The sequence below is a fragment of the Chrysochloris asiatica genome, unplaced genomic scaffold (assembly GCF_000296735.1).
Source record: "Chrysochloris asiatica unplaced genomic scaffold, ChrAsi1.0 scaffold00162, whole genome shotgun sequence".
Lineage (NCBI taxonomy): Eukaryota > Metazoa > Chordata > Mammalia > Afrosoricida > Chrysochloridae > Chrysochloris > Chrysochloris asiatica.
The window spans coordinates 4775791-4790672 of record NW_006408680.1 but is presented as its reverse complement, the minus strand read 5'-3'; the positions used below and the strand labels follow the sequence as shown (position 1 = coordinate 4790672).

General features: G+C 43.1%; 1 protein-coding gene across 1 annotated transcript in view; it reads left to right on the top strand.

The window, feature by feature from the left end:
- The window catches only part of PDE10A (phosphodiesterase 10A), a 321369-nt gene that overhangs the window by 275172 nt on the left and 31315 nt on the right, over positions 1-14882 (top strand). Inside the window, exons 16-17 of the mRNA XM_006871187.1 lie at positions 3822-3972; positions 6653-6808. Coding sequence (XP_006871249.1) covers positions 3822-3972; positions 6653-6808 — 307 coding nt within the window. The remainder of the gene's footprint in view (positions 1-3821; positions 3973-6652; positions 6809-14882) is intronic.

Sequence of the window (14882 nt, the reverse complement as noted above, 5' to 3'; positions counted from 1 at the left end):
AAGGTCCTTGTTTCCTTTGAGCGTCTGTAGGCCCAGCATTCCTTGGAGATCTCCATATATCTTGACATCAAGACCCATCCTTAGATCTACCAGCTTCTCAATGTAGGAAACCCAGGTCCAAAGGATGCACACTCTTCTTGGCTCTTCTTTCTTGTTGGTAGTATGTCCTTCTTTCTCTAGTCACTTCTTTCCTTTGATCTTTGTAAGACCTAGGTTATCTTCATGGGAAACTCCCTTATTACAGATCAGGGTTTGGATGGGGTTATGAGGATTGCAGGCTAACCGTAGTCCTTTCATTGTTTTGTTTCACTTATGAAGTGATTTATGAGAAATCATCTTGTCACTGCTTCATTGTTGTTGTTGTTGTTGTTGATAGGTGTGCCCTTAAGTCAGTTCCAACTCATAGTGGCCCTCTGCAAAACAGAAAGAATGGTCCAGTCCTACACCATCTATTATGGCTGCCACTGTATCAGCCCATCTCTTTGCGGGTGGAGGGGTCTTTCTCTTTTTGGCTGACCCTCTGCTTTTCCAAGCATGATGACTTTCTTCAGGGACTGGTCCCTCCTGACAACATGTGTAATGTATGGGAGATGAAATCTCACCACTATTGCTTCCAAGGAACATTCTGGTTGTACTTCTTCTTAGACAGATTTGTTTATTTTTCTGACAGTCCATTGTACTTTCAGTATTCTCCAACATCATAATTAAAACACATACATTTTTTTCTATAGTTTTCCTTATTCACTGTCCAACTTTGACATGCATATGTTGTTATTGTTAAGTGCTGTCGAGTTGATTCCGACACACAGTGACCCTGTATAGGGTTTCCAAGGAGCAGCTGGTGAGCTTGAACCACCAACCTTGCCATTCAAACGACTTTGCAGTCTGATGCATTTGCCCACAGCTCCACATATGTGTATGACGCTATTGGACATACCACAGATTGGGTTAAAGACACCTTAGTTCTCAAAGTGACATCTTTGCTCTTGAACACTTTAAAGAGGTCTTGTGCACCAGAGCTGCCTAATCCAATATGCCATCTGATTTCTTGACTGCTGCTTCCATTAGCATTGATTACAGATCCAATAAAAATGAAATCTGAGACATCTTTAGTCTTTCTCCGTTTCTTATGCTGTTTCTTGATCCGGATATGAGAATTTATGTTTTCTTTACATTGACGTTTAGTTCATACCAAAGGCTGTAGTCTTTGATCTTCATCAGTGTTACAAGTCCTCTTTGCTTTTAGCAAACAGAGTTGTGAGTCTTCCTCCAATCCTGATGCCACATTGTTCTTTATATAATTCATTTTCCTGGATTATTTGCTCAGTATAGAACTTGAACATGTAGGATAAAGGTATACAACCCTGGTGCTTACCTTTGCTGATTTTAAACCATTCAGTATCCCCTTGTTCTTGATCTGTGTACAGATGCCTCATGAGCACAATGCAGTGTTTTGGAATTGCCATTGTTTTCAGTGTTCCCTATACTTTGTTATGATCCACACTGCTGAATACCTTTGCATAGTCGTCAAAGCACAAGTAAACATCTCTCTATTATTGTAACATACATAAAAATGTAATGACCGTATTAATATTACATCATTTCATGACTGCCAAACCACCGAGAATAATGACCCAGTCAAGTTGACACATATTATTATTTTTTTTTTTTGGGGGGGAGCCATTTAGTCTATGGTATTACACCTAAAAATTCATGTCATGTCACATACAAATCACTTCTCCCCCACAGTGTTGTTGTTGTTAAGTGCCGTTGAGTCGGTTCTGACCTATAGCGACCCTGAACAGGGTTTCTGAGGCTGTAAATCTTTCCAGGAGCAGAAAGCCTCATCTTTCTCCCACAGAGCAGCTGGTAGTTTCAAACTGCTGACCATGAGGTTCGCAGCCCGATTTGTAACCACTACGCTACCGGAGCTCTACCACATATCATCCCCAAAGTCTCCCAGAGTGCAGTGACAGAAAAGGCACATGGTAGCCATCTTCATTACATATGGGAGAAAATTTATTTTCCCAAAGTTTAGGAGACTAGAAGTTCAAATTCAGAGTTGTAGGGGAAGGCTTTGGGGAAAGTCCTTGTCCCCTTTCAGTGTCTGGAGACCCAGCATTCCTTGGAGATCCTCATGCATCTTGGCATCAATCTTTCTCTGACTCGAGGAGCTTCACAGCGCAGACACACCAGGCCCAAAGAGCACACTCCTCTTCTGACTCTTCTTTCTTGGTGGCGGTAGGTCCCTCTGTTCTCTGCTCACTTCTCTCTCCTTCTGTCTCTTGTAAGATAAAAGATGTTACGGTCATATGCCTGGGAAGCACCCTCCCATTGGATCAGGGTTGTGATGAGATTAAGGATATTGCAGTCAGTCAATCCTAAATCTTCTTTCTGGTTTATCACATCAGATTACATTATGGGAAATCATCACATAACTGTCACATGGCATCAATGCATAGCTGCCAAGCCATTTAGGATCATGACCCATCCAAGCTGATACATGCTTTTCGGGAACAGTATCTGATCGATGATAGGAAGAGGATGTTTTACTTTTATTTTTCACTCTGGCACATTAAATGACTCATAGGAACACTTCTAAGTTCTATGTGGTCTCTTTTATATCTGTCAGTGACTTTTTATAATTTGCTCTTTTATGAGTAGACACAGGATAAAGTCGCCTAACTCTGGATATTTCATATATAGAAATCCAGAGCTTTAGCAGTTGGAACTCTTAAAATATCCTACCAGACCCTATTCATTAAGGATAATGGACAATTTTCAATGAATTAAATCCAGGTAATATACATGTCTGGCTTTTATGAGCTCTCATCTCTCTAGTGGAAATGCGGTAGTTCTGTAGGTTAATCACTGGACTGTGAGTCATAAGGTCAGCATTTGTCTACCAGCCAATCCATAAGAGAAAAATGAGGCTTTCTGCTCTTGCAAAGATTTACAGCCTCAGAAAACCCTATACAGGGTAACTGCGTCAGAACTGACGTGTTGGTACTTAACAACAACACCTCTTTGATATTTGAAAAGACCTTTGTTTACATGGATCTGTTTTTTATTTAAGCTGCCATAGATTCATGTGAAGAGTTGATGGGCACTAAATAAGAATGAATATATAATCATAGTAAAAATATAGTGAAAGAAAATATAATAACCACATGTTGTTGTTAAGTGTCGAGTCATTTCTGACCCATAGCGACCCTGTACAGGGTTCCTGAGGAGTGGCTGGTGGGTTTGAACTACAACCTAGTGGTCCAAACTGACCCTGTAGTGCCACACCAGGATTCCAAATAACCACATAGGATAATAAAAATCAATGTCATCATCTTTCTTATACTTTGACAGTATTTGGATGTGGTCTTTTAGCTGGTGTGGCTCCGTGGGTTAATGTGTTAGATAGCAAGGTCAGTTTGAACTTCAAGGTTGGCGGTTCAAGCTCACCAGCTGCTCTTCAGAAACTCTATACAGGGTTGCTATGAATTGGAACTGATTTGGCAGCACTTAACAGCAACATAACAATTTTACTTTGCAACAGTAATCACTCATTGGAAAAATTATCATCCTATATGTTTACACTTCTAAATGTATTCCTTGAAAAAATTAACCTTGTGCAGGATGATGATATTTTGTGGGTGTGCACTATATGCTCTAGGAAATATTTACATGCATTGACTCCTCCCAGGAAGGGTGCCCCATATTGTGTCTCCAGACATAGGAAAAGATAAACAAGACTTCTCTCCTAGAATGTGTTGACTCCCTTACTTTAAAAGGGTGTAATTGTTTCTGTCACACAATTTCTCTTTGCACAGCTTTGACCTTGAGAAGTTGTGTCGTTTCATTATGTCTGTGAAGAAAAACTACCGGCGCGTTCCTTACCACAACTGGAAGCACGCTGTCACTGTGGCCCACTGCATGTATGCCATCCTTCAGAACAACCAAGGGCTATTCACAGACCTGGAGGTAGGTGTGGGGCCAGCCTCCTTAATGTGGCTATGGGACACGCCATTTCAGGGGACTCTGGAAGCCCTGTGGAGTAGTTCTGCTCTGTTCTAGAGGGACTCTATGAGCTGAAATCGATTCGATGGCATTTAGTGAATTAATAGTAGAGCAGTCTTCAAATTCTGGTGTCCAAGTGTCCTAATCTCCTGGTGTTGCTGTAACAAACACACCACACGTGGGTGTCTTTAAGGAACAGAGACTTAGTAGTGTGAGAAACATTGTCGATACTCTGGATACTGCCTCGGGCCCTCTTGTTATGAGGTCACTGATGAGTTATGAGTGCTTACTGACAAACGCTCAAGAAATCCTATCTGTACTCATTTTAGCAAGAGTGAGACTTTCTTTATGCAATTTTGTGATATCAGGCGCCAAACCTAAAGGACACAGGCGACTCTTTCTTCCTATGAAAGCTTCAGTCTTAAGAAAGGATGCTGTTGTTAAGTGCTGTTGAGTCAGTTGTAACCCATAGCAACCCTGTATAGGGCTTCTCAGGAGCAACTGGTGAGCTTGAACTGCTGACTTTTCAGCTCAAATTGACTTTGCAGTCCAGTGCCACACCAGGACTTTGCATTTGTCTTGTTTCCCATGTACAACAAGACAGAAAGAGAAACCAGTGTGATGAACATATGCAGACACAAATGCCAATTTGATCTTTCATACAAAAACATAACGGAGACAAGAAAGAAGTTGTCAAAAATTTTTTTTCATTTTATTTGGATCCACAATCAATGCCAATGAAGGCAGCAGTCAAATAAATGGTATATTGCATTAGGCAAATCTGTGCAAAAGATCTCTTTAAAATGTTCAAGAACAAAGATGTCACTTTGAAGACTAAGGTGCACCTGACCCAAGCCGTGGTGTTTTCAGTCTCCTCATACGCATGTGAAAGTCGGACAGTGAATAAGGAAGACCATAGAAGAACTGATGATGCCTTTGAGTAACGGTGCTGAAGAATATTGAAGGGACCAAGGTCTGCCTGAAAAACAAACAAATCTGTGTTGGAAAAAGTGCAGTCAGAATGCTCCTTAGAACCCAGCATAGCAATCTTTTGTCTCAAACTTTGGACTTGTTATCAGGAGGGACCAGTCCCTGGAGAAGGACATCAGACTTGGAAAAATCGAGGGTCAGCAGGAAAAGAGGAAAACCCCCAATGAGATGGATTGACACAGAGCAGCAATGGAGGGATCAAATGTAACAATAGTTGTGAGGATGGCAGTGTCTAACACTGTTGTGCATTGGGTCCAGTATGAGTCAGAACCGACGGTAGGGCACCAACAACAATGATAACAATTGTAAACTGTAGGAGTTTTTTAAGTCCACCTCTTTTGAGGTATCAACCAGCAGATTAGGTACAGACAGGCAAGTAGAGACATGGAAGATGAATACACATATACGGAATCAAGGAACCAAGGAAGAAGGACGCTCCCCGAGAGCTGGCAGAAAGTGAAAGCCTTATTCTAGAGCCTGTACCCTGAATTTGGACTTCTAGTCTGCTAAACTGGAATCCTGATGTGGAGCTATAGGTTAAGCTCTGGCCTGCTAACCACAAAGTTGATAGTTCAAACGCACTAGCCACTTCTCAGAAACCCTACCCAGAGTTCCTATGAGTTGAAACTGACTTGACAACACTTAACCACAACAAAACCCACAGACTGTAAGAAAGCAAATTTATCTTTGTTCAAGCCACCGACCTGAGATATTACTGTTTAAGTAGTGCTAGATGACTAAGGAATTTAACCGAATGCATAATTTTATTGTTTAATCACCACAGCAGAAACCAAACCAGATAAAATCCGTTCTTTTCCAAGTAGGCATGTCTCAACAGTTTTCTATTCCTTAAATCCCATATTTTTGAGACTTTTAAAATTAAAGCTGTTGCAATGTCTCCATTGGTCATAATAATGCCTGTGAGTTTAAGAAACATAGAAAGTTGTGTATGAAAACGAAATGTTTAAAGAAAAGTGACAAAAATGTGGTTGCTACATCTGGATTCTGGTTTGAATTCCTTACATCTGGAATGAATCCTATTATTACACTTTTCTAAAGACACAGGTCATCTGGGCGAAAAAGAAGCCCCAAATAGTGTATGCAAAGGCTTACATTTTTATAAAGATGATTTTTAATCTTCATATCATGTGGCATTTCTCTTTTCCAGCTCTGTTTGTTTATCTGTCCTTAATTTGCTCTTTTTATTTAATCTCCAGAGAAAGACTGATTTAAAACCCACCCTACATGAAAACTGTTTACAGTTTACATTTAACTGTTCTGGTAAACAAAACTGATCAGGAAAACAAGAGAGTGACTTGAATGTCAAGTTTTCCTGAGCAGAAACGGAAATAAGAAAGAGGATGAAAAAAGAGCTGAGATTGTCCATGATTTGGAAGGTTCATGAAGAGACCGTGGGGAGCCAGCTTCATTAAAGGCAGGATTGATGAGATACGAATGGGACATTCTGGAGTCCTGATGTGCGCTCTAGGATAAGCACTGGACTGTTAACCAGCTGCTCTTCGGGAAGCCCTACACAGGGTCACTATGAGTCAAAACCAACTGGGTGATAACATAACAGCAACAATGGTACATTATAAGCTTCCTGGTCAGCTGTGATTTGCATTGAACATCACACACTCTGTCTTCTCCTCAGCGCAAAGGGCTACTAATAGCGTGTCTGTGCCATGACCTGGACCACAGAGGCTTCAGTAATAGCTACCTGCAGAAGTTCGACCACCCTCTGGCAGCGCTCTACTCCACCTCCACCATGGAGCAGCATCACTTCTCCCAGACAGTGTCCATTCTCCAGGTAAGCCTCAGCTCAAACCCTGACCCTCACGGCTTTCCCTAGAAAACTAGCTAAGCTTCAGTGTAGGGCCTTCACCGTCATTGATAAGTGTGGGTTTTGTGGATGAAGACTCTTTTATGAAGACTTTCAGTACTTGTCCTTGTAATCAGGTGCGATTTTGACATTTTTAATGACTTAGTATTGCATCCTGGTGTGGCGCTATAGGACAAGCACTGGGCTGCTCACTGCAAGGTCTTTTGAACTCACCAGGTGCTCCTTGAAAACACTCTACAGGGTTGTTATGAGTCAGAACCGGCTCAACAGCACTTAACAACGACAACAACATGAAACAGTGCATGGTGCCAGTAAGCCATGTTTGTTTCACATAGTTTAACATCATCATCTGAATGGTCATGCTCTTAAAGATCCTGAAAAAGGAATCTCAGAAGTTAGGCAGAGTCAAGGTTTGGAGTGCTTTGGAGTCCTTTTCTTTCTTCCTTTAATCCCATGGATTTGGAGATGTTCTAGTGATGGATCTAGAGTGTGGTGCGTCACTCTTCTCTCTGTGAGAAGATGCCTTTTCTTTACGGACAGCTTTCTCTGTAAACTCACCACACTAAGGTGCTGCTTGGATTTCCCTCACGGATGTCTTCTAACACAGATTTTGTCTTTGAATTAAGAAAAGCCCACTGTGCGGTTTCCCCTCCCTCGTAAGAACTTCAAAGCAGAAAGAGCAGTCTTCCTTAGTTCTAATTATATATCTGAGGGGAATGGTTTGATTTTGAAGTCATCACAAACTCCCACTGAAACTCTGGGAAAGTGTGTTCCCTGAGTCCATCTTTATTCCTGGTGTAGTCCCCACTGTCAACTGCCTGAGGACTTCTCCTAGTGGTTCTTCGTGTGGCCTTGATGTCCACATGCCTGTTCGGACTGCATGTTCAGCCCTCTCAAACTCCAGCCTAATGGGCTCTCCTGGTCCCTGTGCTACTGGAATTTTCTGGCTGGTAAACCTGTTGAAGTACAAGTGCTCTTGCGTCAGATTATGGAGTTGCTTTTAAATATAGACAAGAACAGCTAATGATTTCATTGAAAGTACAACTTTGGAGTGGGAATTTCAAGCTTCCACTGAGCTGGGTAAAAGTCAGAGGTGTTTTGACGTTGGAGCCATTTGGGTCACTTCCAGGCATATCTGGTTGGAGCTGAATGTCCTCCTTGCTCATGGGGATAGCTCTGCCCCAGAAAGCAGGATGGAATCACTACCACTCCTTAGCTTCCCTGGGTACCAGTCTCGTTTTGAACAATATCAATATGGATAGGCAGATGCGGCCAAAACTCAGCCCAAACCCATTGCTCTTGAGACGCTTCTGACTCATGGCAACTCTAGGACAGAGTAGAACTTCCCATCTAATTTCCAAGGAGGACAACTTTATGGAAGCTGACTGTGTCATCATTCTTCCTGAGAGTGAGTGACTGGTGTGTTTCAGCTGCCAACATGTGGGGCGACACTCAAGTTCTGCAGACGCATATGTACACAGGAATGTAGGCAGCATAAAGGGGTATGTGTGTGCACATGTGTTTGTAGACCCATTCCTCACTTATCAACACAGTTAGGTTTCAAAGACCAGGCTGGTATGTGAGAATTGGTGTGGCACAAAAATAAAAGATGACCACATCAGCTCCCCAAATGGGAGATGACTATGCATTATTACTTAGCTGCCAATTTATACCACATACTTTCCAAATGACTTGGCCCAGCCAAGCTGACACTTTAACCACAAGAGCCAGTGTTAGTCTTGCTTCACACCATGGCGTTTGTTACTGCCAGACATACGATGTTTGCACATAGATATAATCTGATAGTTGATATTTTTCAACTATCAATGTTAATGTAACATGTCACCTAACAAGATAGCCAATAGATGAGGAAGACAAGGGGCTTCAAAATATTAGCAGAAAAATGAAACTAAAATATAATGGAATTGTTCCACGGATGTTTTGAAGCCTCCTTGTGTGTGTGTGTGTGTGTGTATGTAGATGTGTGTGTGTGGCTGCACATCCGTGTTCCTTGAAACCAGCACTGCCTTTCAGGATGTCTGCTGCTGTTACCTGTTGAGGAATCTCAGCAATCAAAGGAAGGATGGGGAATTGCCAACCACACCAGAGGGACAAATAACACACATACACACCCAATTATCCATAGGACAAAAGGTGACCCAAGGTAGGAAGAAGGCACAGCTGGCCCATGCCTGCCTGGCTTCAGGCACAGTGGAAGGAAGTTTGGACAATCCTCTAGAGACCAGAGAGCTGGAGACTCTTCAGAAGAGCCTCAGAGGAAAACCAAATCTCTCTGTCATCCTTTGTGCTGAGTTTCCCAGGCTTCCTCAGTGCCCTGGAGAGTGGGGATAGTTTTTCAGGAGATTGTTGCAGCCTGGGGCTGGACAGGAAGTGGAACCTGGCCCTTGTTGCCTCCCTGCCCTGTTCTCCATCCCATGGGCCCTTCATCGTATGTTCCCTGCTGCACTGCTGTTTCCCCTTAATTGATGATCTTCTCTCTCAGCTTAATGAGCCCTGATGGTCCAGCTGCTCTTCGGGAGAGAAACGTGGCAGTTTGCTTCAGGGAAGATTGGTGTAGTGTGTTATTAAGAGCTGTTGAGTTGGTTCCGACTCAGAAGCCCTGTTTTGGGTTTCTGAGGAAAGGCAGATGGGTTTGAACCACAGACCTTGTAGTTAGCAGCCCAGTGCTGGTCGTCCAGCGCTACACCAGGACTCAATTCCATACAGATTAAAGCTTTGGAAACCCTGTGAGGCAGCTCCAGTCTGTGTTACAGGCTCGCCACTAGTGGTTTCTCTAAGCTTGTGTCTCTGACATCTGTCCTGTACACATATGTGTCACTGTCATTCTCCTGTTTACAAGTCCCCAGGGAGTCTCTCTTGCCTCAAGGATGCGTGCCTGCTGTCTTATTGCACACATGGTTGGATGAGCAGGCTCTGTCTGGGCTCTGTCTCTACCACTCGCTGTACTTGTAACTCCAGACCAGCTCTTATCTCTGTACCACTGTCTAGATGCCCCACCTCCTGCCGTCCCCTTCTCCTGATGGTCAAAGCTGAGTTTAGATGTCACCCCCACATAGCTGGGGATAGTACCATGCTTTGCTTCATGGCCCCTGAGCTCCACAGCAGTCCTAGTGGTTATCAGGTTGGCTTGAATGCTTGAGAACCATCCACATCCCCGAGTTAGATGCCAATGAGGACAGTGAATACATCTTCTTTTGGGGTGGGGGTGTCAGCAGAGCTGCCTCAGGATCTGACATATTGCAGGTACTATGGGCAGAGACACAGACATCAGTGTAGGCATGAGCATTAGGGAGAATCCAGGAGGGCAGAAGAAGGTGGGTCAAGGTTGGAGACAGGGGACAACAAGTTTGCTTTCAGGGAAAGTGATTGTATGATTGCATTTCCCAACACAGGGTTGAGGTGGCCAGATGGTAGAAAGTAGTTGGAATGCCTACCTCTACATAGATTATCTTGTGTAGACATTCACAGCCAAGAAAGGCAACTGTTTTTCTTACCAAAATCTTTGCCAGATTTTTTTTATTGTTACTATTAGTTTTGATGTAGAATAAGTACAGGACTGCTAACCACAAGGTCCTGGTGTGGCGCTGTGGGTTAATACGCTAGACTGAACAGTCGCTTTGAACTGCAAGGTTGGTAGTTCAAACTCACCAGTCACTCCTTGGAACCCCTCTAGAAGGTAGCTATGGGTTGGAACCGACTAGATGGCACTTAACAACAACAACAAATAATTTTGATGTATAATAAGTACTGGACTGCTAACCACAAGGTCAGCAGTTCAAGCCCACCAGCTGCTCACAGAAAAAAAAAGATGCCCAGTCTCTAAGACTCTCGATGGGGTCACTGTGAGCTGAAATGGAATGCATGGCAATGGGTCTGGCTTTGCTAATGAGACATGGAGGGTCACTTTGAACATTGAAGCTAGCCTTTGTGAATGAAGCTCTCAGAAGTCAGCTTTAGAAAACGCTTCTTAATGGGAATGATTATTCTCAATTTTTGGAAACTTCTTTCTCAGTATTCCATTAATCTCAAATCATATATCACCACTTTTATAGATGATCAGATTTTATAAAACTATCTTTACCTACAACATTTCAGGGTTCCTGTGAATGTTCATTACTTTTGTAAAGTTGACATTTTTCCAAACTGGCTAAACAGTTTTCCCAAGTCACGTGTAGTAGATCATTGCAAGTATAGCAGAATGCTTGTATCTGTCCTTAACACTGTCTTCACTAACACACCAAGATGTATGACACAGAGGTTGTCCTCAATCTATTTTTTTTCTACAGAATTATTCTGAATAGAAATGGCCTTTGCTACTGCTGCTGTGTTGGTTCCAATTCATAGCGACCCCATGTAGGGTTTCTGAGGCTGTAAGTCTTTACCGGAGCAGAAAGCCCTATGTTTCTCTCATGGAGCTGACCTTGCGGTTAGCAGCCAACATGTAACAAACATACTACACCTCCGGGGCTCCTGAGAAATGAACTTCAGCCACCAGATGTACTCATCTGGGTCTTATCTGGTGGTGGTTTTCATTGTCTGTCTCCTTTAACTCTGAGAAGCTTGGTGGGTGTGATTTCATCCTCTTCCTAGTAATCATTCTCCCATTTAGTAGACACTAACTATGAGCAGTAACCTAAGGATGCTTCACATGAATCTTTCTTTCTTCCCAATAGCTCTGTGAGGTGGGATGGTTGCTTCGTACCCTTCCACAGATAAGGATAATGTCAGTGGCAGAACTGAATTAATAACTCGAATGGTTTGCCTCCCAAATCCATGCTTTTATTTATGTTACTATTCAGTTTCCAAGTACAGTAGTTTGATGCCTTGTGCAATGAAATATCAAAATAAAGAATACAGATCTATTGAAGCTGTCTGACACAATTGGTTCCAGAGACTTTGTCATCTTAAAGTCTCTCCGTAGCTCAGTATGGGGCAGGTCAGTGGGGAGGGAGGTGGGGAAGTATGGACAGGCAGAATAGAAATATGAGCTTCCAGGCCCGAACATGAGAACCTCTTTCATAGAGCAATGTAGAAATGGACTCTTTTGGGAATTTTTTATGATGAGTACTAACATTTTCAAAACTGTCATTGACTGTCAGACAATCTAGTCCACACCTTGACCACAATGATCATTGTAAACGACAATGCAATCATATTCCTACTGTCCTTAATGTCATCTGTGGTTCTTTATTACCATCCAAAGGAAACTTGAGGTTGTAGTAAAGCCTGGTGTGGTGTTGTAGGATAAACACTTGACCACAAAGTTGGCAGTTCCACTCCCGGGGAATCCTATCTACGGTCACTAGAAGTCAAAAATGACTCAATGACACTTTACAGCAGCAAGTCCTACAGTCTAAGTATTTTTAACTCTGACTTTTTATTTTGTTATTTATTGCCTCAAATCTCTCCCATTCACTGTGACCCCAAGTGTGTGGGGTGGTACCCCTTCACCAGGATTTTAGGCAATGGCCTTTCTCAAGTAAAACTTATGGCTTGCCTTTAGAGTCACCTCTGGTAGATTTGAACCGCCAACTTTTGAAACCCCCTGAGGGTTCTCACCATTCCTCACTTCTGCTCAGATGCTGCAAGTCCATGGTCTATGTTGTTTCCCATAGAAGGGGCTGTTCTTTTGGGTAGGTTGGGTCCCTATGTAACTTTCCCCTGTGTTCTCTCCTGCTTGCCCTTAAGAATGCATATACCCATCCAAGATCTTCTCCCACACCCACCATGCCCACTTCACACACCACTCAGCCCGTTGCTGTTTCAGGTGCATCACGTGCTCCTTGGTCTGAGTTTCCCCATCACACAGCCCGCTGTTCTGAGTTGTGTATGTGCTCCTGGTCCACGTCCCACACCATCACACACACAATCTGCTGCTCTGTTAAATTGTGTGCTAAGGGCCTGCCTCTCCCACTCCATTGCAAGTTCCTGAAAACTTACATTCATCAAGGTGTGAAAAGAGTAGCTGCAACTAGAACACAACACACTCAATATCTGCTAAGTGAATGGAGGTTTGTTCTTCATTTTGTGCAGGGAAACCACAGCTCTGGCATGAGGCCATGGTTTCTTAATGCACCATCAGTGGACCCGAGTGCTCGGAAGAATCATCAGTTGACAGTTGGGAAGGATCTTCAAGACTGTGCCCTCAGAGTGGGTCCCTGAGAGTCTTTCACCATCAGAGCGAAGTCCAGCCTTGTGTGTTTCTATTTAGTGCACTAGTTGTCACTATTTAGTGTTGTAGCTGGAGGGTCAGAGCAAAAGAGGAAGACCCCCAGCAAGGTGTATTGACAAAGTGGCAGCATCAATGGGCTCAAGCATGGCAACAATAGTGAGGTTGGCCCAGGATCAGGCAGGGTTTCATTCTGCTGTGCATAAGGTCACAATGGGTCAATACCGACTCGATGGCACCTAACAACAACAGGTGTTATTATTACTTGGTGTGATAGTTAATGTTATTACTTGATGCAGTAGTTATTTGGAGCTCTGGTGTGGTGCTGTAGTATAGACACCGGATGGCAAAGGCCACTTGAATTGCAAGGTCGTTGGTTCAAATCCCCCAGCTGCTCCTTGGAAACCATATACAGGGTTGCTATGAGTTAGAACCGATTCAACAGCAAGCATTGACAACAACAACAAAAGTGATTATAATTATTACTTGGTGCTTTAGTTATTATAATTAGTTGGTGGGGTTGGGGGAGTTGCTGCTAGGCTGTTTGGTGCTGTGGAGTTAGTACTGACTCATAGCGACTCTGTATAGAGTTTCAGAATCTATTCATCTTTATGGTAGCAGAAAGCTTCATCTTTCTCTCACAGAGTGGCTTGTGGTTTGAGCTTCCCACCTTGTGCTTAGTAGCCCAGTGCTCATCGTTGGTGTGGTAGTTATTAATATTACTTGATGCCACAGTTATTATTATGACTTGGTGTGGTTGTTGTTGTTATTACTTGGTGAAGCAGCTGCTGTTGTTGTTGTGGGGTAGTGTAGAATCAGTTGTGACTCACAGCAACCCTCCCTGCATAGTGTTTCCAAGGAGCAGTTGGAGGGTTTGGATCACTGACCTTGCGGCTAGCAGTCCATGCTTACCCTACAGTGCCACACCATGACTCATTTTTATTGATATTTGATGCAATAGTTATTATTTACTACAGTTCTCGTTAAGTGCCATTGAGTTAGTTCCGACCCGTAGTGACCCTGTATTATAGGATTTCTGAGGAGCAGCTGGTAGGTTTGGATCTTATGGTTAGCAGTCCGATGCTTACTTAGCCTGAACTGTCACACTAGGACTCCAGTAACTATTATTATTTTATGCAGCATTACTGTTATTTGCTACAGTTGTTGTTGTTAAGTGCCGTTGAGTTGGTTCTGACTCATAGCGACCCTGTAAAGGGTTTCTGTGGAGCTGCTGGTGGGTTTGAACCTCTGACCTGTGGTTAGCTGTCCAGTGCTGATCCTGTAATGACAAACCAGGACCCCATTTGGTACAGGAGTAGTTCTCATTTGATGCCGTGGTTATCATTAGGTGCAGTGGAACCTGAATGGAGGATTTCATGGGCACGGATCACTTTCCAGCTCGCTCCTTTCCAGTATAATATAAAAATTACTAAGATGTTTCATTTGTTTAAGAGCAAAGTCTTTTACTTAGATATTTGCAATTTGCCATAGCCCAAATCTAAGCCCAGAGCCTCAGTTCTGACTCACTGTGACCCTATAAAACAGGAGTAGAGCTGCCCACTGGGGTTTCTGAGCCTATACATTTTTGACAGAAGGAGACTGCCTCATCTTTCTCCTTTGGAACTGCTGATGAGTTCGAACCTCTGATGTTTGGGTTAGCAGCCCAATGCTTAACCCACCGCACCATCAGGGTGCCTCAATTTGTCCGTCCTTTTGTTATTAGAAGGTATGTAAAAATGGCTTTGGTTTTGTCATAAAAAGTGATGTTGTTGTTGTTGTTGTTAGGTGCCATCGAGTCGGTACCGACCCATAGCGACCCTGTACACAATAGAATGAAACAAAGCCCCCCAG